At 53.7% G+C, this 23708-nt stretch overlaps 1 protein-coding gene across 1 annotated transcript in view; it reads right to left on the bottom strand.

Annotated features, from left to right (window-relative positions):
* Positions 1 to 3082: 3082 nt before the first annotated feature.
* The window catches only part of OTOF (otoferlin), a 99540-nt gene continuing 78914 nt past the window's right edge, over positions 3083 to 23708 (bottom strand). The window contains exons 27-43 of the mRNA XM_066180163.1: positions 22891 to 23021; positions 22173 to 22202; positions 20973 to 21125; positions 20597 to 20663; positions 18431 to 18567; positions 16678 to 16812; positions 16425 to 16562; positions 14117 to 14244; positions 11457 to 11627; positions 10712 to 10872; positions 9994 to 10136; positions 8759 to 8847; positions 7588 to 7686; positions 6240 to 6481; positions 5085 to 5263; positions 4823 to 4923; positions 3083 to 4236 (exon numbers count right to left, since the gene is read on the bottom strand). Coding sequence (XP_066036260.1) covers positions 4056 to 4236; positions 4823 to 4923; positions 5085 to 5263; positions 6240 to 6481; positions 7588 to 7686; positions 8759 to 8847; positions 9994 to 10136; positions 10712 to 10872; positions 11457 to 11627; positions 14117 to 14244; positions 16425 to 16562; positions 16678 to 16812; positions 18431 to 18567; positions 20597 to 20663; positions 20973 to 21125; positions 22173 to 22202; positions 22891 to 23021 — 2285 coding nt within the window. The 3' untranslated portion in view covers positions 3083 to 4055. The remainder of the gene's footprint in view (positions 4237 to 4822; positions 4924 to 5084; positions 5264 to 6239; positions 6482 to 7587; positions 7687 to 8758; positions 8848 to 9993; positions 10137 to 10711; positions 10873 to 11456; positions 11628 to 14116; positions 14245 to 16424; positions 16563 to 16677; positions 16813 to 18430; positions 18568 to 20596; positions 20664 to 20972; positions 21126 to 22172; positions 22203 to 22890; positions 23022 to 23708) is intronic.

Below are 23708 nucleotides of genomic sequence, written 5' to 3'. Positions count from 1 at the left end.
GCTGGCCCCGCTCCGCTGCGTGGCCCCTGGGCCTGGCACAGCCAGGCTGGCCCCTGACCTGCTGCAGCCCTGGCAGGGCCGGGCCCGGCAGCTGCCAGGCAGCGGGAGGGGAGGAGAGAATGCTCCATCCTGGCCGGATCAAGCCCAGCGGCTGATAACATCCTTCTGCTGATCCACACCCCCATCGCGGTCCCCAGGAGCCTGGCAGGGCCGGGCCAGGGTCCCCCCCTGTCCCCCCTGCCGGGCAGAGGAAGGGGGGGAAGCCCCAGCTACGGGAACGCTGCTGTGAGATCCTAGCCGTCCCTTCCCCCGGCACGCTCCAGCCAACGTGACCAAGATCCCTTACAGAGGGAGGGTCAAATTTCTGGGGTGTCCTCGCTGAAGACAAAGACGATGGGTAGTTGTAAAAGCAAAGTCATCATTAGATCAGTCCCAAGAAGGCAAAATTATTAGTCCGTAGCAGTACACAGAAGACTGGTAACATAAAGTCTCAAAGTCCCCAACACAAGCAGCAGCCACAGCAGCAGCAGAGGCCTCAGTAGTCAGTGTCCCGTGAGCGTCCTATCAGTAGCAGTCGAGGCAGTAGCAACAACAGCAGCATCGGTGTTTTCGTGAGTCTTTTATGTGTGTGTGTTCTCAGAGTAGTGCATTTTTATTCTATTATTCAAGAACTGGGAGATTCATTTAGCAAAGGCCACATGGTTGGTGGACATTGGAGGTCCCACCAGCCGAGCAGGTCCTGCCCAGTCCGAGCCGCTGAGAACAACAGATGGAGATAAGGTTCCGGTGGTAGACAGGAGAGGTATGCTGGGGAAAACTGTTTGGATTCATTCTGCCTCCAGCAGAGACAATCTCATCTGTGGGGTTGTCTTCGCTCAGGGACCAGGTTGCACCTGGTGGGTGATGCAAAAGGATGGAGAAACCTGGTGCATACCTCAAGGGGAACTTGTTTTAGGATGAACTACCCAGGTCATTGTGCTTCTATCTGTCGCTGCATGTATATATGTATATAATTAAGGTAGTGCATATATGCAAACAATTTAGAAGTTCAAATTTGATGTAACATGTCGGTACGGGAAAAACTGTTGGCGGTAGAGTTTTTTGGGGGGTTTTTTCCTTTCCTTTTCTTTACTTGTTACTCCTGGAATTTTTTCCCCTTGTGTTGCTAAGAAGCACTGATGACTGGGTGCTTGAAATGGCAGTGGGGAGGAGAAACTCACACTCATTGAACCTTCGGAGGAGAGCGGTGCAGCTGCTGCTTGGGGAAAAGAACTCACTCCTGCTACAGAAGCCCAGCTGGGTCCTGTTTCTTCAGCTGTGGGGTGAGCGTCTGCTCCTGGGAGCAGCCACTGAACTGGGACCTTGTTATCTCCTGCCTCGCTGGAGGAGGGGCCTGTCGCCGTGCTGGGAGGGGGTCACTGTTGTTCCGCCCCCCTGCTGCTTCTTGGGCACTGCTCGGAGTCTTTTTGGGGCTCTGTAGCCCACACCCCCTGCCTGCCGAGACCTCCCACATCTTCAGCCTCAGCTCTGGAGTTTCTGATCCATCCCTTCCATCTTTTCCCGTCTCGGACAAAGCCGCCATCACCGCGTGCTCCCCGAGCCCGCCCCACAGCGCCCCCTGCAGCCGCGGGGGAATCATCGCGCCTGCCCTGCCCGGCCGGGAGCCACCAGCGCCCCTGCTGGCTGTGCCTGGAACTGCAGCAAAGGGCAAAGTGCCTGTGGTCAGGGGAGCTGTTACTGGGTTCCTGGTTCTGTTTATTGTTAATGCTGGAGCTGTTGTTGTTTTGTCGCCTTGCTATACATACTAGTAAAGAACTGTTGTTCCTATCCCCGTATCTTTGCCTGAGAGCCCATTTAATTTTTAAAACTATGATAATTCAGAGGGAGGGCGTTTGAATTCTCCATTCCAAGGGAGGCCCTGCCCTCCCTAGCAGCCACCTGTCTGTCAAACTAAGCCACCAGTGAGAGACCCAAAGGGAGAGAGAGGGCCCTTGCTTCCAAACTACGGCAGCCTGTCCTTAAAAGACTACAGCCCATGGAGCAGTGACCCACGCCATATCAGTTCTGGGAAAACTGCTTTGCCCGTGGGAAGGACCCCACAGGATAGCAAAGAAAAGCCTCCTGTCCCTGAGGGAACTGAATGAGGTCTCAAGTAACGAACTGACCAAAACCCCCCAAGCCCTGTCTCCCTGCGCTGTCAGTGGGAAAGTGTAGAGAGATAAGAAGGAGCTGGGCTCCAGGCTGTGGGACACACCTGCAGAGCACCACGGCAGCGCAGAGAAGCTTGTCTCTGCCTGACCTTGGGGGGAGAAAATGCAACATGGCAGATGCCTTACGGGTGAGGCCTTGAGTGTAAAAAAGTATAAACAGCAGCAGATTGAGGAGAGCAAACTGGGAGGATGGGACTTCATCACCTGAAGCTGTCATTGGACAATTAACCCCAATATGGAAATGGACAAAAACTTACAAAAGTGTGAAAACTCGTGACCTGGGGTCCATCTTGGGTAGAGTTTTGCCCAGGGTTTTGTACTGCCCAAGGTGTATCCTTTGAAGGCCTTTTATAAATACCCACTTTATTGCTTTAACTCTGTCTGGCCTCTGTTCCAGGCAGCCTCTCCCAGCATCACAGAGAGGAGCCTGCTGAAGCCTGCCAGCACATGAGCACCCACGAATAATGACGTTAAGGTGTGTTGGTGACGTGACAAGTGAAGAAATATCTTATAAGGAAACACTGTCTTGAAGAAGTGTTTAAAACCAATTTGTTTCTCACTATAAACGTCTCAGTATCCCCCCTGATCTGTCTGTGCATCAGTCGTTCACAGGGAAGAGAAAGGTGCTGAGGGGGAAAAAGTGTGTTTTAAAAGCTTCTTTTATTTCTCATTATCCTCCTCTGACTCTGTTAATAATAACCTGACCTCATACCTTTAAATTTGAACCTGTTTACTCTTAGAGTGTTTTTCTCCCAATCCTCATCTTAGCTCATCAACCCTTTGCTAATATCTTTTTTCAGGCGGAACAGCTTTTGTAGGTACCTGGCGTTAGGTCCGTGTCAAACCACAACACCCACTACCATGAGAACCCGGACGTGAAAGCTGGTTTTTATTGACTGATTGGAATAGTAATATCCACATTAAAACATCTCTGAGATGTCCTCAGTTCTTCAGTGGGGGTCTTGCACACCGGGAGCTGAGAAAGGCGGCTCTGCAGCAGCTGGATATCATGGAGAGCCGAGGAAAGAGCCATTCCCGAGGACACACGGCCAGAAGGACTCCAGCCACAAGAATTACCAAGCCAAACAAAATACACGGAGAATCCAGAAGGACACTGGGAGCTCACACTGTGGCAGAGGATCTGTGAGCCCGGGGATGTCCAGCCACAGCCACCTCTGGGTGGGTGATCTTGGGAAGACGTTTGAGCTCTGGGACACGTCCCTGTCCCTGCTGGAGCGGTGGGAGGAAAGGGCAGAGCCCAGCCCAGGTCTCTCAGCAGGGCCTGCTGGGGCACCATGTCCAGCATTCCCGAGGTGGGACAGATCCCTGTGCCAGGCAATGTGACCTCCAGAGCTCCAAGTGGAGCAGGACAGCAGTGGGGACAGGCACTGGGGATGCTCTGTGCCCTCACTCTGGTGGGGCTGGCATGTCCCCAGCTGCTCCATCCCAGCTCCCAGCTCCATCCTGGATTCTGAACACCCCTCTGAGGAGCCTTCCTGGAGCACTCCCACAGCTTCCCTCTCCTTCCCCTGATTCCCAGCAAGGCACCAGCCATGACCCCAATGGGCAGAGGCCTCGGAGACTCCCACAGGAGGCAGCTGGGCACCTCTCCCAGCCCCGGTGCGGGATGCAGAGTGTGGGGATCTGTGCTGTGCTCCCGCCCCATTTCCCTGGGACTGAAGGCTGAATGGGACCCACAGAGAAGGAATGCAAAGGGGACACCCAGCAGCAGCAGCAGCAGGGAGGAGATGCCCCCAGGGCTGCCCAGAGGTCACGGGGAGGAGAAGGACATGGAGCTGGGAAGGTCGTGCAGGGGGCTGGGGACACGGGAGAGGCTCCTGTCCTTCATGCACCCAGCAGCTTCTTGACCATGTATCCCGGCATGCTGTAGAGGAACAGGGCCACCATGATGAGGAGCAGCAGGGCCAGCACGATCTTGATGATGAGCCACTTGTAGCGGGTGCAGATGAGGTATTTGATGGACTTGAGCGGGTTCAGGAACCAGATGAACGACGTGTCCGGGCGGCTGCAGGGGAACCAAACACCCAGCGTTAATCCATCACCGTGGAAAAGGGATTCATGGACCTTAAAGCTCCTCTTGTTCCACCCCCTGCCATGGGCAGGGGCATCTCCCAGGCTGCTCGAAGCCCCAGTGTCCAACCTGGTCTTGGGCACTGCCAGGGATCCAGGGGCAGCCACACTGCTCTGGGCACCCTGTGCCAGGGCCTGCCCACCCTCCCAGAGAACAATTCCTTCCCAGTATCTCATCTCTCCCTGCCCTTTCCCAGTGGGAAGCCATTCCCTGTGTCCTGTCCCTCCATTCCTTGTCCCAAGTCCCTCTCCAGCTCTCCTGGAGCTCCTTTAGGCCCTGGAATGGCTTCTGAGCTCTCCCTGGAGCCTTCTCCTCTCCAGGTGAGCACCCCCAGCTCTCCCAGCCCGGCTCTACGGCAGGGGGGCTCCAGACTCGGAACATCTCCATGGCCTCTTCCGGCCCCTTTCCAACAGATCCGTGTCTTTCCTGTTCAGGGGCTCAGAGCTGGATGCAGCACTCCAGGTGGGAGTAGAAGCCCATAATCCCAGGTCCCTGCTGCCGAGAGGCTTCTCCTACTCACTTGGGTTTCTCCAGGGGATCCGGCTCATTTCGAGCCAGCCCAGCGGGGGATTTCTCGGCCTCCTCCGCTGTCAGAAGGTGCAGCTCGGCCTCGACTTTGCCCTGCAGAGAGCAGAGAGCTGTGTTGAGGCCTGGGAGCTGCTCCCACCTCTGCTCCCAAGGCCAGAAGGGTTCCGAGGGAACAAAGCCATGCGGGGGGACGAAGGGTGTCCGCAAAGAGTGCAGTCCCCAGGAGGATAACCCTCCCTTTTCCCCATCCTTACGGTGATCTCCAGCTCATCGTTCTCATCTCTGGCCACAAACGGCCACCAGCCCTTGACCCGCTTCTGCTTGAAGATGGAGATCATGGGCAGCTCCGCCTCGTTGGTCACCATCTCCAGGCTGCACTGCTTGGACGTCTTGGCTCCCCGGGGAAAGCGGTTCAGATCCAGCTCGATGGCCCCTGGCAGGATAAAGGGGAGAACAGAGGTTGGCATGCCAAAAAGGCCAACTCCTTGGCTGGAGATGGGCTGGACCAGCATCTCCTGTCCTGGGGGGCAGCTGTGAGCCAGCTCTGGGAAGGAGAAATGGGGTGTCTTGGCTACAGAAGTGGAGAAAAGGGATCTCAGATCATGGAAACATGAACATTGGAAAAGCCCTCCCAGCCCATCGAGTCCAAGCTGTGACTGATCCCCACCTTCTCCCCAGCCCAGGGCACTGAGTGCCACATCCAGGAATTCCTTGGACACCTCCAGGGATGAAACTCCAAACCTTCCTGGGCAGTGCCAAGGTCTGACCACCCTTTCCAGGGAGAAATTCCTGCTGCTGTCCCACCTGAGCCTGCCCTGGCCCAGCCCGAGGCCATTTCCCCTTGTCCTGTCCCTGTTCCCTGGGAGCAGAGCCCGACCCCCCCTGGCTGTCCCCTCCTGTCTGGGAGTTGTGCAGAGCCACCAGGTCCCCCCTGAGCCTCCTTTTCTCCAGGCTCAGCCCCTTTCCCAGCTCCTCAGCCTCTCCTGGGGCTCCGTTCCCTGCCCTGGACACGCTCCAGCCCCTGCAGGTCTCTGTTGTCAGGAGGGGCCCAGAGCTGCCCCCAGCCCTGGAGGTGCCCCAGCAGTGGCAGCACAGGGGACGGGCACTGCCCTGGCCCTGCTGCCACCCCAGAGCTGGCACAGCCCAGGGGCCTCTTGCCCACCTGGGCACACCTGGGCTCACGTCCAGGCACCAGCACAGTTCCCCAGAGCCTTTCCCAACCCCTTTGCCCCAGCCTGGAGTGCTTTGTGGGGTTGGTGTGACCCCAGTTCAGGACCTGGCACTTGTCCCTGGCCCATGGATCCAGCCTGTCCCAATCCCTCTGCGGACCCTTCCTGCCCTCCCATCCCACCTGCTCCATCCAGCAGCACCCCAAGGGGTTTTTGGGATGCTCTGGACCTTCCACGTACCCAGGAAATCATCGGCCGAGAAGTGGTCGGCGTCCCAGACCTGCAGGGTGAGGCGGGCTGGGATCTTGTACTCGGTCTCATCCCAGGAGAACATGGACTCCTTCTTGGAGATGACGATCCTCTCCTCGGCCATCAGGTAGTCAAAGGGGAAGATGTAGCGCCAGTTGAAGTTGCCCTCGCCGGTGAGGGAGTGGTAATGCACATCCGTGTCCTGCTTGTCCTCCTGCTGCCCCTTCAGCCACCTGCAGGGTCCGGGGGGCGAGAGGGGGGCACAGGTTTACACGGGGCAGGAGAGGGGACAGGAACACCTGGAAAGACCTAAAAGTTGTGAAGAAGGGGCTGGGGCTGCTTGTGTTGGGTTGCGATGCAAGACGTAACCAAAAGTAAGTATTCTGTTGCCAGCTGTTAAAACTGGTTGGGGAGGTGGGGTTTTTTTGTCTCTTCCAGGACCCATCCTCGCTCCAGGGGATATCTGCTGTTCGTGGACCATCGAGGCTCACTGCACGACTGATACAATTCCACCACCCCATGGAGAAATGCTCCGCTCAGGGGGAGGAGCCCAGCATTCCTACCTGGATCACCCCTGGCATTCAGAACAGCGGCACAGCCTGTGTGCACTGGATTCCCCGAGGGAGCCCGGACCCATCTCAGCACCACTGGATCCTTCCACAGGATCATCTCTGCTCCAACAGAACCACATCTGTCACTCCAGGAGGACTTGATTGGCCTGACACCAACACCCGGACCAACAGGGTGTCAGGTCGTATTCTGACTCTGTCAGTGTTTTCTTTTTGTTTGCTTGCTTTTTTGGTACTACCACAATTTTATTTTTGATATTCCTTACTAAAGAACCGTTATCCCTATTCCCATATCTTTGCCTGAGAGCCCCCTTAGTTTCAAAATGATAATAATTCAGAGGGAGGGGGTTTACATTCTCCATTCCAAGGGAGGCTCCAGGTTTTCCCTGGAAGACACCTGTCTTTCCAAACCGAGGCACAAAACCACCTCAGCGATGTTCCAGGCAAGCACCCACAGCTCTGAGCAGGGCCCACGGGAGCTGCAGCCAAGGAGAGGGGGAGAGACACGAGACACCAGCACCGTTGGGTCCCTTCCAGCCTCTGATTGTAAATTTATAATTGAAAAAGAAAAAAAAAGGGGTGGAGGGGAGGTTTACACTCTCCATTCAAAAAAAAAACTCCAGCTGTTTTTTTTTATTACCTAGCAGATACCTGTCTTCCCAAACCAAGACACTTCCCAGCACCACCTGTGTCCTGCCCTCTTCCTGCTCCTCTCCAGGGCTGGCACTCACCCTGGGAGAGGCACCAATGGAATTCCAGCCTGTACCTACCCCCTGACAAAAATGTCACTGGACTTCTCGCCGGTGAAGTAGTCGTCGTCCTCCAGGATGACCTCGTCGGTGTTCCACACGATCACCCTGAGCTCGTACCTGCCCGAGGGAGGGAGAGGGAGGTGAGGCACAGGAACGGGGAGTGGGATGGGAGAGGACGGAGTGATGCTGCCAGGAAGCAGAGGCAGCTGCCAGGAACCGGGAACTGCTCACAGGGATCCATCCCAGAGATCTGGAGGGCAAGAGCGGGAGGGGATCTCAACCGTGAAGATGATTACAGGGATGGGACTTTGCCTATGGGGACAGGCTGGGAGAGCTGGGAATGTTCATGTGGAGAGGGGAAAGATACAGGGAGAGCTCAGAGCCCCTGCCAGGGCCTAAAGGAGCTCCAGGAGAGCTGCAGAGGGACTGGGGACAAGGGATGGAGGAACAGGACACAGGGAATGGCTTCCCACTGCCAGTGGGCAGGGCTGGATGGGATATTGGAAAGAATTCCTGGCTGGGAGGGTGGGGAGGGGCTGGGCTGGAATTCCCAGAGCAGCCGTGGCTGCCCTTGGATCCCTGGCAGTGCCCAAGGCCAGGTTGGACATTGGGGCTTGGAGCACCTGGGACAGTGGGAGGTGTCCCTGCCCATGGCAGGGAGTGGAACAAGATGAGCTTTAAGGTTCCTCCCCACCCAAACCATTCCATGATTCCATGATCTCGACATGAACTCGGATCAGCCTCACCAGGGCGAGCCAAGCACCAAGGGGAGCTTTCCCTCCTCTGCTCCCAACCTCTGCAAGGAACTTGCCAAAGGCTCAACGGGGCAGCCCAGGCTTGGAATGTGGGAGATTTCTGTCCAAAACTGGGTCTGCTCAGGAGAAGCTCAGGGCTGGGTGCTCTGCTCTGCCTTGGCCCTGCACCAAGGACTGGGAACGATGGAATTTCCCAGTTCAGACAGGCAAGAAAGATCAGGAGCTGCAGGGGATGGAGGATGTGGGACACCACCCTCAGCTGCTCAGGAGCAGCTCTGGAACTGCCGCCAGTGTTGGGATCTCTGGGAATGACAGCATGGCTGAGGAACCCAAGCAGAGGGCTGGGCTGGCCATGGAGCAGCAGCAGGAGATGGGAGAAGCTGGGCTCCAGCCTCTCGTTTTCCCTGGGATTGGTTGGCTGGGCTGTTCCTTACTTCTTTGGTTTCCTGGGAGAAATATCGATGGCAGGGCCGGGCGCCGGCATATCCATGGGGAACATGTCCACCCACATCTCCAGGCGGCCCTGCGGGGTGGGAGAGGCACGGTCAGCTCCCCTCGTCCCTCCTGTCCCCTCCCCACCAGTGTCCCCTTCTTCCCACAGCCATCACTCCGGCCATGCCAGGTGTGGGGTGGGACGAGCTTTTCCCATGCCACAAATCCTTCTCCACCCCTGCAGAAGTGTCTCGTGGAGGGAGTGAAGCTGGATGGATTTTAAGGCCCTTCCAGCCCAAACCATTCCACGATTCCATGATCTCCACGTGAGCTCGGATCAGCCTCACCAGGGTGAGCCAAGCACCAAGGGGAGATTTTCCTCCTCTGCTCCCAACCTCTGCAAGGAACTTGCCAAAGGCTCAACGGGGCAGCCTGGGCTTGGATTTTGGGAGATTTCTGACCAAAATTGGGTCTGCAAAACAACCAGAGCCCAATTCTATTCCTGCTCTTCCCCCTTTACTCAACAGGGCTGTGACCTCTCCCCCAAAACAGGCTCAGAGTCCTCCTCAGGACTCAAGGAGCTGTGGGATCTCCAGGGAATTCCCAGCACTTCCTTTGGTGAGCAGCAGCCCAGGAATTCCCAGTCCCTTCTGCTTGGGAATCCGTCGGGAATTTCGCTCCCGGGTGCCCGGGTGTGGGGAATCAGGAGGGACTGTGGGATGTGAAATGGATGAGGATGGACCAGGAGACACCAGATGCTGTGTTGCACTAAGTAGTCAATCCCTTTTGTTGTATTGCACTGGGTGTTTTTGTTATATTCACACACAAAATATTGGCTGCACCTTCCCACGAACCTTTGCACCTCCCTCACCTGATTTCCCCTATCTCTCCCCTCCCCCTGGGTCAGTCCCCATTGGTCACCAGACCCCCTCCCCTCTTCCCTGGGGCTTAAAACTCCCCGCACGGGAGGTCTCGGCCTCTTTCTCCTCCTGGGCTCCATGGTGTAGGTTCTACATTAAAACTGTGGGACTGTGTCCCGTGAGGATTAAGAGCTCCTTTTTGTCTTTTATCTTCATCCTAGCCCAGATTTCCCCCCGAGGTCCATTGCTAGCCAGGGCTGGACCGCAGGGGAGAGGGAATTTGGGCAACCAGAGATTTTTCTCTGCTGGCCTCCCAGGCGTGACCCGCCCACCCCGAGGTGGGTTGGGGCTGCTTTGGGCCCCGTGGAATGTGAGACCTGCTCGATGCCCGGCTTGTCGGGGTTGAGCAGCGGCCGCGTCTCCACGTGCTCGGGGACGAGGCGGCAGCCGGCCCGTGGGATGTCCTCCCAGTGCCGCAGCACCGCCAGCGCCAGGTGCTCGTCCGTCGGCTTCTTCTGGCCTGGAGGACAAAGGGGAGAGTGGGCAACTGGGAGAGGGACAGCAGAACACCCGGGGCCTCTATCTGTGCTCTGAGAACTGCCTCATGCCCTCCATCCCTTGGGAATGTTTTGTCCCTCAGCTGGCACCTCCCAACTCCTCTTGCCTCTCTCCAATCCCTGTAGGAGGTTCAGATCTCCACTCAGTTTTCCCTGTCTGAACCAGCCCCATGTCCGCTGACCATGTTTCCCTTCTCTCATTCACCCCTCCTGGCCTGCCTCCCTCTTCCTTGGGCACACAGCCCTCATCTCCCACTGTTTGGGAATGCATTCCCATGGGTAACGATTTCCTAAACGATGAAAAAGCCGTGAGGTGTCTCCGTGGCTCTTTGGACATGCACTGCTAGGAGAGCATTTCCAGAGGCGGCTTTGGGTGTCCGTGGATGTCCTTGAGTGATTCCAAGAGGAATCCATTTCAAACCACCCCATGATTCAAACTGCTCTAAAATTCCAACCCTGGATGATGAGGAGACCGCCCCTCCGACCCCCGCTCCCCTCCAGAGCCTCCATCCCACGGGATGATCCCACAGGGCCGTACCGTTTTCATCCTCGATCTCCGTGGGGCCGGTGAAGACCCTGTTGGCAACTTTCACTCTCCCCCCTGGCCCGAAGTGCGGCCCATCCACTTTTCCCTCTTTGCACAGCTTGGACAGGATTTGGGAGGGCTTCATGGGGTCGCGCCAGGTGTTGTAGCCGTGGCTGGGAACAGGAGGGCAAGATCAGCCAAAGAAAGGTAGGGAGGAGAAAGAAACTTTTGTCCCCGTTTGCCAGAAAAAAAAACAACCCAGTGCACCACAGAGCGCCCAGAATTCCCAGGGAAAGAATTTGAGGCGGCAAAGATGAAATTTTGGAGCAAACTTGATCCCTCTGTGCCCCTTTTGCAAACACCTTCCACCCCGCATCGGCTCAGACCTGGAATTCCCAGTGCATCCCACTTGGTTCCTGATGCTCGGCATCGCCCCGTTTGCTCTGCTCCTATTTCAGCCATGACCTCACCCCTCTTCCCAGTCCCGCCAGTCCCTCCAGTCCCTCCTTCCTGCCCTGGGCTCCTGACGACCCATCCCACTGGTCCCTAAAGCTGGTCACAAAACCAGTGGATAGCACAGACTCCTCCACTTATCCCTGCCCGCGGCAGGATTGGACGGCTGGAGGTTTTTCCCGAAACAAATCATTCCAGGGTCAGCAGGCAACAAAAGGGGGAGATTCCCGCGGGAGCTCTGGGTGTAAAGTGAGGCAGAGGAGGGTCCAGGTGGGAGATGGGGCAGGGAAGGCTTTTCCCGTACATGGAGTAGGTCTGGGACACCCCGCAGGTGGCCCGGTGCTTGCTGTAGAAGCGATTCTCCAGGTCGATCTTGGTCTCACCGATGAGGTCGTCGGTGCCCACCAAGTCCCAGTCGTACACGGCCACGGTCAGCATGGACTCCATGGGGAAGGTGGCCTCGATGTCGAAGGATCTGGGATTAGGGGGGAAGCAGAGTGTGAAAAACGAGGTTCACTTTCCCGGTAAAAGTTAAAACGTTTAATGAAAAGACAACAGGAGACAGAGATAAAACAAAATGTCTTCGGACACATTTCTTAAATACCTTATTCATCTCATCAGCCTGTTGCATTTTCATAGACTATTATGTGTATTCACACTTTTCTATAAACTAATTTCCGTATTCTAGGAACTGTTTAGTTTGGCTACTCCTCGGGTCTGCCGTTTTAGAGCATGCGTGTTTCCTGGCTGCGGTTTCAGTTTGTCTGTTTATTGCTTCCACTTTGGGCCTTGGTCCATACCTTTTTCAGATGGTAGATGCTGATAATTGGCGTATTAGTAGCAGGGTCTTTATCGTGTGTTTATTGGATATTATTCAGACATTATTATTATTATTTATATTGGATATAAGCGGACAATTTATGCGTAACTATATCAGCTACTACTGTGTGGGAATACACAAGGCAGAGAGTAAGACAGACTTAATTAGCGCGGCTGGTTTGATAACCAGGATGCCACGGCAGGAACAGACAGAGCTCTGAAGATTACAGAAGATGGGATTAAACCTGTTTACGGGAAGAGGAGAGATTCAATCAACCCCCTGCAAGGAAGATGTTGTAAAATGCGCATGTCGTAAGTCGTTTGTGTGATCTTTTAACTTAATTATTGTAGAGGAAATTATTAACCTTCCTGAAATGATATATAAGCTTTTGGAAAAACCTGAGTAAAATCGAATTCTGATCACCAAACCAGTCTTCCCGTCTCCCCATCAATCGTCAATACTACCATGTCTAAGTTTCGTTAACAGCAGAAATAAAAGTGGTCTAAATGCACGTTACAAAGTTGGCTTTTCGCAAGTGTACTGTATTATGTTTTGTTATTGGAATTTAGAAAAGTGATGAGGGTGTTTTGTGGTTGTGACACAATATAAGTGGTAAGAGGACTGGGTTTTTTCTTAGTGACGTCTGGACTGACCAAGCCAAAAGTTATGGGGGAGAGCTCATCACCTTACAGCCCTGCAGGAAGGCTGCTAGATTTCTGGTTTTTTAATCAAAATAAAAACAGCCGAGATCCACGTCACCAAGACAGGGTGGAGCCACCCACAAATAAATCTATCGAATAAGATGATTGGGGATACTTGAAACTGAAAAGAATGTTTTAATATCTACTGAATATGTAAAACGGCAATCCTTAAAACACAGTAATTGAAAGAGAAGGGTGTGCTTTCTGGTGAGGCACCCCAGCTGGAACGTTTGCTCTTATGTCTCCTAATCGCCTATTTTTAATTTTTATTAAACTTATAGATTTTTAAAAGCTAGTGGAACTCTTTTCACAAAAGCAAAGTTATTTTAACATTATGCATATAGCTTTCATTTTAATATTTGCGAAAAGCCGACTTTATAAATACGTATTTATAAGAAGAGGAAAGCTGCTGCAGGGTCTGGCTGCCACTCAGGACAGACCCGTGGGGCAGGTGTGTCCCCTCCGACCCACGGACGGTGTTCAATTTGCATCCATCACTGCAGGACGTCTGAGGTGGGGTTTAACTCAACCAGCAGCCCTCAACAGGAGGGAAAATCCTTAACCTGGATGGCCCAACAACCCTGAAACTGAGTTTGTGTCTTATTTTCACTCAAATTCAACGATTCCTAAGTGGATGTTTCACCTTAATCGGATGAATTTCGGGTTCGTCTCCTACACACCCGGTGCTACACTGACCACGCCCTAGCAAAGAAGGACATCCTGGAAGGACATCCACACTGTGGGGATGAGCTGGTTTTGCACGGAAGTGATTTTTCCAGGGAAGTTATAGCAAAACCAGCCAGTGGCTGGGTTTCAATACTGACATCTGGTGAAGCCACTGGAAAGGTGACGCGCCTCTGTGAAAACACAGGTTAAAAATCGGGGAAAAATCCCAGGAAGTTCTTCTGGCGGGTGACCTGGTAGAGGGGGCTCGCAGTCTGGCTGTACTCAGGAATGTGCGTTCTCCAAAAGGAACCTAGGAAAGTTTGTGTTTCCTTCTTGCCGGTCGGTGGAGACGTTGCTGTGGTCTTGTTAATGACCTCGGTGGCAATCTGAATCCCCCCCACCCCAGCACGGTTTTCCTGACCAAGGGTTCCAAGTTTTGTCTCTACACATTGTCCGTGAGAAGGGAAAGGAAAGTTGTGCGGGAGGGAGGGGAAGGGTTTGGAGGGTTTCATTCTGATTCTTATTAATTTTTTCTCCCTTGTAGTTTTGTTAATAAACCTGGTCTTTATACCCTTTTGAGTTTTGAGCCTGCTTTGCTTTTTCTCCTAATCCTATCTCACAGCAGAGAAAGAGTAAATAAATCTAGTGAGCGCTCAAACCACTGCAGGGATAAACCCCGTCATTCCAGCTCAGGGAGCAGCCGTGGGACACCTCAGTTGCAGGCCCGAGGGCTTGGCAAGCTCGGGCTCAGCTCGGCAGCTCCAGGCGCAGACTCACTTCCCAAAGACGGGGTTCAGCTGCTTGGAGATGTAGTTCTCCTTGTCCTTGATGTCCGTCTTGCCCAGCTTGATGGCGATGTAGGGATCGGCTTTCCCGTTGATGTCGGCCGGGTGGAGGTCCGTGGCCTGGAGGGAGAAGATGGGATGGGTCAGTGCAGTCCACAGCAGCCAAGGATTCAGGAATGGGGCCGTTCTCCATCCCTGAGAACACCCGGCCCCTTCAGTCCCCAAACAGGGTGTCTGGGATTGGAACGGGCATGAAACAGGGTGTCTTGGATTGAACTGGGGGTTCTTCTGCCTTGTCTAAATCCCAGTCCCACCAGGGTGTCTTGGATTGAACTCGGGGTATTCCTGCCTCGTCTAAATCCCTGTCCCTGTTTAGATTAAGTTTTGTGAAATTTGAGGGATATTACGTTTATGTTGTTAATTTCAGGCTTTACTGCATGTAAGTTTTATTAGGTTAACGCAATTTAGGGGGAGGTCGGAACTGGCTGTGTCCTGAGATGTCACCACAGTGACCTCTGGAATCTCGTCAGAGGCAAGAAAGAGACTCTAAGGAAACGCCTCCAGCAAGAACCTGACCAAGATGCCGAGACATCCATCCCTTTCCCCTTGTGTCCTCTCCATGCTGGATCCTCCCCAGGGAGGGGCTGGGGATCCCCAAACTCTCCAGTCCCACCTCCAAGCGTGGCACAGCAGCAGATGCCCCATGTGAGGACACATCAAACCCAGTCCTGGCTGGTTTTGGGGTTGACCAAACCTGGTGTCTACCATTCCAGCTATGGGTGGGAGACTCCATATCCCAGTGGGAAGCAGCTCTGGATGGAGAAGCAGGCTGGTGGGACACAGAGTCAAAAGTGGGTTCCATTTGCCATACGCTGGATCAAGGTGGTGGCAGAGGGCAGCCCAGGTGTTTCCAGTGGGATGGAGATCCCTCCCAAGTGCCCGGCTGCAGAACCTCACGCTTGGGGACAGGGGGATGACCAGTTCAGGGGTCAGAAAGCGACTTTTTCCAGAGCACATTCCATGTATAAAGGGAAAAGCATGCACTGGCTGGATCACATCGATGATCACGGAACCCGTGTTCAAGGACATGCCATGTCCTTCAGATGGATCTCCTCAATCCTGCCAAATCCCATTCCACTCTTTTCCTCCCGTTCCCTCCCATCCTGAACCATCACCAGGGTGGTGGCATGGCTGTGGAACGGACCAACACCTCACAGTACGGGCTGATCCAAACTATCCATGGGAATCAAGCACCGGGACATGCCGGTCCATCCCACCGGCTGGAAAGAGGTCTCTGGATCTGGCAGCAGCTTGGATCTTTCCTGTTCCCAGTGCTGGGAGTCCACAGCTCTGGAGACAGCGTTCAGGATATCCTGGGATATCCCTGAACAACCTGGGATAGTGGGAGGCATCCCTGCCCACAGCAGGGGGTGGAGTGGAAGGGACTTTAAGGTGCCTTCCAACCCAAACCATTCCATAACCAAGGAGCTGCTTCAGTCCTCAAGCTGCATCCTTGCCTTGGGTTGCAACTCAAGATGTAACCAAAAACACGTATTCTATTGCCAGCTGTTAAAACCGTTTGGAGAGGCGTTTTTTTTAATCTCTTCCATGACCCATCCTCCCTCCAGGGAATATCTGCTGTTCATGAGCCATCGAGGCTCGCTGCAGGGCTGATACAATCCCATCATCCCACTGGGAGATGCTCCACCCAGGGGGAGGAGCCCAGCATTCCCACCTGGATCAAACCTGAGATTCGGAACAGCAGCACAGCCTGTGTGCACTGGATTCCCCGAGGAAGAGCAGACCCATCTCAGCACCACTGGGCCCTTCCACAGGATCATCTCTGCTCCCACAGAACCACAGCTGCCGCTCCAGGAGGACTTGATTGGCCTGACACCAACACCCGGACCAGCAGGGTGTCAGGTCGTGTTCTGACTATCACAAGTGTTTTCTTTTTTTGTTGTTTGTTTGCCTTTTTTTTTTTTTTTTTTTTTTTTTTTGGTACTACCACTTTTTTTTTTTAAATTTTCCTAGTAACGAACTGTTATTCCTCTTCCCATATCTTTGCCTGAAAGCCCCTTAATTTCAAAATAATAATAATTCGGAAGGGAAAGGGGTTTACATTCTCCATTCCAAGGGAAGCTCCGGCTCTCCCTGGGAAGCTCCTGTCTTTCCAAACCAAGACAATCCTGGGTCCTCATGTGCCAGAGCTGAATCTCAGTATCGCTCCGGCACCGGGACCAGGTCCGGGTGGAAGGGAGTGCCAGATCCCGCCTGTCACACCCCAAATTCCCACTCACCCGCACGATGTAGACTCGGACCAGCACGTTGATGGGGTCGTTGCTGGGAATCCCCTGGAACATCCCAAAGGTGGGGTCGTATCCCGCCTCCTTGGTGATATCGTCGGGGAGTGGCACTTTGTAGACGCACATGGAGCCCTGGTGCAAGGGAGGGCATGGCCCGACTGAGTCCCGCCACCCAGGGCCTCCGAGGAAGCAAATCCATCCCAAAACACCATCCCAAAAGCCCCAGGCAGCTTTCCTGACCACTCACTTTGAACCTCCCCACTATCCGCTCCTCCTCTGTCGCGTTGTCGTCGTTGTCTCCAATCTTCCCCCGGAGCAGGTTGAAGGTGTGCAGCCAGTCCTCAAAGTTGTCGAACTCTGCTTCCAGCTCTTTGTTGAAGACCTGAGATGACAGGGAGTTAAAAGGGGGGAAATTTGGGATTAAAAGCAAGGTGAGCAAAAGATGTGGTGAGGACTCGATCAACTCAGAAGGGGCAAGGGACAGGACGAGAGGAAACGGCCTCGGGCTGTGCCAGGGCAGGGTCAGGATGGATATTGGGAATAATTTCTCCATGGAAAGGGTGGTCAGGCCTTGACAGGGGCTGCCCAGGGAGGTTTGGAGTCCCCATCCCTGAAGTTGTCCAAGGAAGGCCTGGATGTGGCACTCAGTGCTCTGGGCTGGTGACAAGGTGGGGATAGGGCACAGCTTGGACTTGATGAGCTGGGAGGGCTTTTCCAGCCTCAGTGATCCTGGAATTCTGTGAATATGGACACCACCACTCCCAGTTCCTAATTCTTCTAGGAAGGAGAAGGATCTCCAGCATTACTGGGCTGGGAAAAGGGAATCTTGGAACAATGGGTGGGGCCACTGTTCCCCCTCTGTGCACGATCCGGGTCCAAACCCCGTCTGAACCCCAGAACCATGGGTCACATGAATCCTGAGAAATCCTTGGGATCGCTGAACCAGAGCCCACCCCTGTCCTGAATCCTGGCTGGGCCAGCCACACTCAGGCAGGAAAACTCTCCCTTCGGGCTGGGACAGCTCCAAGCTGCCCCAGGGATGAGCCTATCCCAGGACAACCCCTTTTCTCCTGACTTTGGGTGTTGCACCCCCACAACCGGGTAAATGTTTCCATATTAGGAAGAGTTTCAGTTACACCCCAGGACTTTTAAGGGGGAAGAACCAGGAACTTCTGGGTTTCTCCCATCGTAATTGGCCCGGTGCCGGCACAGGGGCACCCGTTGGATCTTTGGAACGTACCTCAACGTGTGTAGCTGTTTCCATTTGGACAACTTGCCACAAAAAACCCTTTCTTGATCGCTGTGTACTTAAGAAGGAGCACAAAGCCTCTCCGGGCTTTTTTGGGGTGCCTTAGCAGGTGCAAGGGGTGTCCCTGCACTGTGCACAGCTTTCGTTCTTTTGCTGTGTATCGTTTATTTCCTCTTTAATTAAAACCTTTTGCTTTTTCGAAACACGCCCGATCAACCGCGCCGCTAATTATTTTTAAGCCATTTCTGGTCAACCCTCAGAGTGTGGTGATCCCTCATGGGGCTTATAATACGCTGGCCCCACGCAGGATTTCATCACTCGGGCTCCTTCCAGCTGTGGAGAGAGGCTGGGAAACTTTGTCCCGAGGTCACCTGATCTACAGACCCAACTTCCTTCAGAGAAAACCACATTTAGGACATCGTATTATAAAATGATGATAAGTGAAAAAAAATGTATGACATATGAAATCGTATAAATTGATGGATTGGATGAGAGAACTCGCCCTAAATTGCCGCTCTGATTTTTTTCAGCCTTCTGATGTTTACGTTTTTGTGCCGGAATTTCTCACGGACTTGTAGGTAAACAGAGAGCGATGTTTTGAAAACCGTTCATTCCTCTTTGGAAGAGGGACAACTGGTGGACATCTAGTTTGACCGGTGGGGTCAGAAAGGTGGCAACCTCATCCTCCAATCCCTGATCAAACTCCAAAAATTCCATATTTCCGTGGAAGCACCCCCCTTCCCCCCGGTACCTTGAGCTCATCGATCTTCTGCTTGTTCTTCTTCTCGGGGAGCTCAGGGACAGGCTGCTGCTTCTTTTTCTTGTCATCCTTGGGTGCCTTGGACTTGTCCTTGTCCTTGTCCTTGTTCTTTGCCTGAGCCTTGGAGCCTTTCATGGGAGAGTCACCAAGTTTGGCGTCACTTTGGGTCCGGGAGGGAGGAGACGGAAAGGAAGAAGGGAGGGAGGGAGGGAATGGAAATGAGGGTGAGGAGAGGTGGGGGAGATGTGGCAGGGCTTGGACAAGGTCCTTTGAAGAAGAGGAGCATGAAAGCTGCCAGCTGCCACTGCCTGCCAGTCCCATCCCAGCCCTGTCCTGTCTTTCCTCGGCTCTGGATCGCGGTGTTTCCAGGAGCCCGGAGATCTCTGCGCATGGAATTCCAGTGCTGACCTGAGCAGGAATCACTTGGAGGGCTACAAAACATGGACAGAGCACTTTGGCAGCTGTGAGAAAACCTGGTCCTGCCCTCGGCAGCTTTTCTTCCTCCTACCAGGGACTTCTCCTGCTTTATGGAGCCTGGGGAATGGAATCCCAGCCAGGGAATACGGAGGGGACGGTGCTTGACGCTGCTGCCCTCGGATTGTCCAGGGCCCTCTGCAGCCACAGGTCACCAGAGTCTCATTTGGAGCAACCACTGGCCACGGAGAGCTGGGAAAATGTTGGACAAACCCTTTTCCTGACCCAGTGATGGGGCTCCTGAGAGGCATTTAAAAAGACTTTATTCCATTTTCAGTCTCTTGGGAAGGGTGAGACAATACAGATGTTACAATTGACGTCATCGCAATCAGAAGCCAAATTATTTCCTAATTACAAAGCATTCTAAGAATTTCTAGGTCTATCAGCTTTTGCCACACAATGCTGCCAGTGCTTCTAAATAAATCATCAATTGAAATACCGCTCGTGGGTCCTACTACAATATATCTTTCGTAGTTCTATTTGTCAAAAATATCTGGTCTCTTTGCAAGGTCATAATTTGAAATTTATTTCCAGTTCAATTATTCTCTCAGCAATGTCTGTCCTATCCCATGGCATTTCTAACCTAAGTCAGCATTTCTAATCTCAGAGTTTGCACACAGATGCACAAGACTGTGTGAGCCTTCTGTCAGGCTTTGCGAATTCCCTACAAACCCATTTCCCACGGGAAGAGGCTGCTGGAAAAGGTGGATTCAAAGGAAACTCTGCAATCCCTGTCCCTTGGTGCCTCTGCCAGCTTTCATGAGGGCCCGATGCTATCCAGGGATGGGAGCAGGGAGATGGGAAAACATCACATGGACGAGGAAAGGGGGAAGGAGTGGGAGAGCCAAAGGAAATGGATCATTTTAAAGAGACAGAAAGAAAACCATGGAGGACACCAGTGAAAGCCCAGGAGAACGTGCTCAGGGTCATCTCCAAGCTCAGCAAGACCTCATTTTTATCGGGATCTAAAGATTGATCTTCCAAAAGAAACCGGGCTCAGAATTTTACTCAGCTGAAGGATTTTGCATCACCTGGGCACAACAACCCCCTATCATGGAGCATATGGAGAGCAAGGATGGAATTCCTCAAGGATACCCCTCCCAGCCCTGCTGGTGGCATGGCCAGGTGGACAAAGTCACCCTTGACTAACCAGTCCCAAGATTTTTGGCCAGCATAATTTTTGGGACAAAATTAGTCTCCCCCAAATTTTGGCAAGGTCAGAAGCCCACCTGACCTACGGACTCGACTTTCTTCAGAGAAAAACACATTTAGGGCATTCGTTTTATGAAATGATAATAAGTGAAAAATATTGTGTAATATATAAAATCGTATGAGTTAAAATCAGTTATAATAAATCAGGCATCGTTTTATAAAATGGTAATAGGTGAAAAATAATGTATAATATATAAAATCGCGTAAGTTTTAAAATCGGATAAATTAGGTGAGAGAACTTTCCCTAAGTTGCGTATTGTGTAATTGTGCCTGGGTTAGGACAGCAGACAAGGAGTTCAACATGCAGGGAAAAACACCCACAAAAATCGACTTTTTTTTGGGAAAACAACGCTGGGAGTGTCCGGTTTGGCCGGAGAGCTGCGGCAGATTCCCAAAGGGATGTCCCAGCACCAAGAGGAATCCTGGCCCCACCTTCCCCTGCCATGTTCCCTCTTTCCCTCCCAGCCTTACCCTCTCCCATCTCCATCTCTTCCTTCTCCTCCGCTTCTGCCGCGGCTGCTTCCTGCTGCCGGAGTTGCTGGGGGAGGAAGGAAGACACTGGATATTAGGAACAAAGTTTTCCTGGAAAAGCTGCCCCGGGGGCAGTGGTGGATTCCCCATCCCTGGAGGGATTTGGAGCCGTGTGGATGTGGCACCTGGGGGCAGTGGTGACCTTGGCAGTGACAGGGAATGGTTGGACTCTATGGGCTCCAAGGGTTTTTTCAGCCTGGACAAATTTGGGATTCCACAACAGTCGCGGGATGAAGCGCAGCCCCAAGGCTTTGGAAGGAGCTGGAATTAGGGAATAATCCCCCCGGGATACCCCTCGCCGCTGCTCCTCGCCCACCTCCTTCATCGTCTCGATGGAGGCGAAGTACTTGGACCACCAGTCCAACATGCTCTCATCCGGCTCCTCCTCCTCCACTTCCTCCCCGCTTCCTCCTCCTCCTCCTCCTCCTCCTTTCTTCTTCTTCTTCTTTTTCTCCTTCTCTTCCTCGGTCTGAAGGGAAGCACAGGCAGGGAAGGGGAGGGATCAGGTGAAAGAGAATCGTTTCTGGAAGTGCAAAGGTTGATGAGGAGGGAGAACCCCCGGGCTTGGGGGCCTCGTGAATTTTCTCCCTTTTACAGCCACAGAAACTGAGGCACAGAACAACCAAGGGTGACAAAGGCTGTGGAGATAGTGCCAGAATCGCGGAATGGTCGGGGTGGGAAGGGACCTTAAAGCTCATCTGTCGCCCTGATTTTTTCAGCCTTCCGATGGTTGCATTCTCGGACTGGGGTTCTCATGCATTGTAACGCAAACAAAGTGAATTGTTTTCGCGTTCCTCCCCGTGACGGAGTTCTAGTTTGAGCAGTGGGGTCAGAGAGGGGTCAACCTCATGGCCCAGTCGCTGATCGAACTCCAAAACCTATTTAAACCCTAACCCCAAAATAAACTTCCTTCTTTTTTGCCCTAACTGTGTGAGCGTCCTTCTGTTCATGTCCGTCTGGCGACGCTCACCCGGTTCCAATCCTGGCCACCTTCCGCTGTTCCAGGTTGTTCCGAGCCCCATCTAACCTGGCCTTGGAGACTCCCAGAGATCATCCGGCAGTCCCACGACACCTCCAGATTTCCATCGTCCTATTTGTCCATGCATTTCCCAGGATTTCCCAGATTACATCTCTGGAATCTTCCGTGGCAAGAGTCAGACTGTGCCCCAGCGAATCCCCTTGGGCCCACTTGGTGGAGCGAGGGAACCTTTCCCAGCTGGTAGCTGGCTGTGGTGGGAATACCTCACACATCCCTCCCACGGGGCACTGCCTGCCCGGCTCCTCCTGGGACAACTGGGATGAGAAGTCCCTGCCCAAAAGAGCTTCCCAAGCTGCAGGAATGAGGCCACATCCCTTGAGGGGACAGCGCTGTTGTGTGTCTGTTGTGGGGCAGAGGGGTGTTGTCCTTGCCTGGCTTGGGCTGGGGAGGGTGCCTGGCCTGCTGGAAGTGGCATGGAAGGGCTGGAGAGGGAGCAGAGAGTTGGAAGCAGGAATTCAGAGAAAATCCATCACTTACCACGTCCACCTTCACCACCGCATCGGAATTCTGCCGCCCGGGATGGAAGGGAACAGGGAGAGGGAGAGCAGGTTAAGGACACACCCTCGGCTGAGTGCAAATCATCGTTCCCAGGATGGTTTGGGTGGGGAGGGACCTCAAAGCTCATCCCATCCCACCCCCTGCCATGGGCAGGGACACCTCCCACTGTCCCAGGTGCTCCAAGCCCAATGTCCAACCTGGCCTTGGGCACTGCCAGGGATCCAGGGGCAGCCACAGCTGCTCTGGGAATTCCAGCCCAGCCCCTCCCCACCCTCCCAGCCAGGAATTCTTTCCAATATCCCATCCAGCCCTGCCCTCTGGCAGTGGGAAGCCATTCCCTGTGTCCTGACCCTCCATGCCTTGTCCCCAGTCCCTCTGCAGCTCTCCTGGAGCCCCTTTAGGCCCTGGCAGGGGCTCTGAGCTCTCCCTGGGTCCTTCTCCTCTCCAGGTGAGCACCCCCAGCTCTCCCAGCCTGGCTCCAAAGGGGCTCCAGCCCTGGGAGCACCTTGGCAGGAATCTGGTCTTTTTCTGCGGAGGAAGCTCGAGGGTGGGAGAAGGAGTTGAAATTCCCATTCTGGGCACAAAGAGCGAGCACAGGCACACTCATCGTGACACAGCCCGACGTCCAGTTTGGGCTGAAATCCCCCAGAAATCGGCAATTCCACGAGGAAAGAGGTGCTGCCACACGGATACTCACAGCTTCCAGCTTCACCATCGTCTCCATCTTCTTGATGGGAACCTCGGGCTCCATGTTGACAACGATCTCCCCTGTGGGGCGAGAGCGACGGGCCCTGCTGGTCATGGCCAGGTACCCGTTGAGATGTTTGGCTGGAGAGAGGACAGAAAAGGAGAAAGAACAAGGGAGAGGGACAGTGGAGAGGAGAAACCAAGAGTTCAGGTGAGATCCTACAGGATTCAGGCCAGAAACTGAGAACTGAGGTGAGATCCCACAGGATTCAGGCCAGAAACTGAGAGTTCAGGTGAGATCCCACAGGATTCAGGCCAGAAACTGAGAGTTCAGGTGAGATCCTGCAGGATTCAGGCTAGGAAGTGAGATTTCAAGTGAATTCAGGCCAGAAGTTGAGAGTTCAGGTGAGATCCTGCAGGATTGAGGCCAGAAACAGAGCTCAGGTGAGATGTTGGAGGTGAACCTTCCCTGTCTTAGTGGAAGTTGGGGAGCTGGGCAAGACTCAGAGATCAAAAAGTCCACAGAAAATCGTGGGTTGTACCCAGTGGCTCCTCGTCCCTGTGAGGAAACCACAGCAAAGTGCTCAGAGCCACGGTTTGGGCTCCAGGAATTCTGGGGTTCCAACTGAGGGCTCAGAGGGAAGAGGGGATTCACCACTCGGAACCACTGGAGTGCTGGAGTTGGGGTTTCTCTCGGAGTTCTGGATAAGGCTGGACCCAAAACCAGAAGTTCTGCGGGTTAGCCGACTATCACATGGTCCTCACAGCCCATCCCACCTCCCTCTTTGTTGGATCCCTGGGCACTGAGAATTCCAGACTTTCTGTGCT

The sequence above is a fragment of the Chamaea fasciata genome, unplaced genomic scaffold, assembly GCF_029207755.1.
Source record: "Chamaea fasciata isolate MVZ Bird 193981 ecotype frontalis unplaced genomic scaffold, bChaFas1.0.hap1 SCAF_3, whole genome shotgun sequence".
Lineage (NCBI taxonomy): Eukaryota > Metazoa > Chordata > Aves > Passeriformes > Sylviidae > Chamaea > Chamaea fasciata.
Note: the sequence above shows the minus strand (reverse complement) of the source record. Positions and strands in the feature narration are given on the sequence as shown.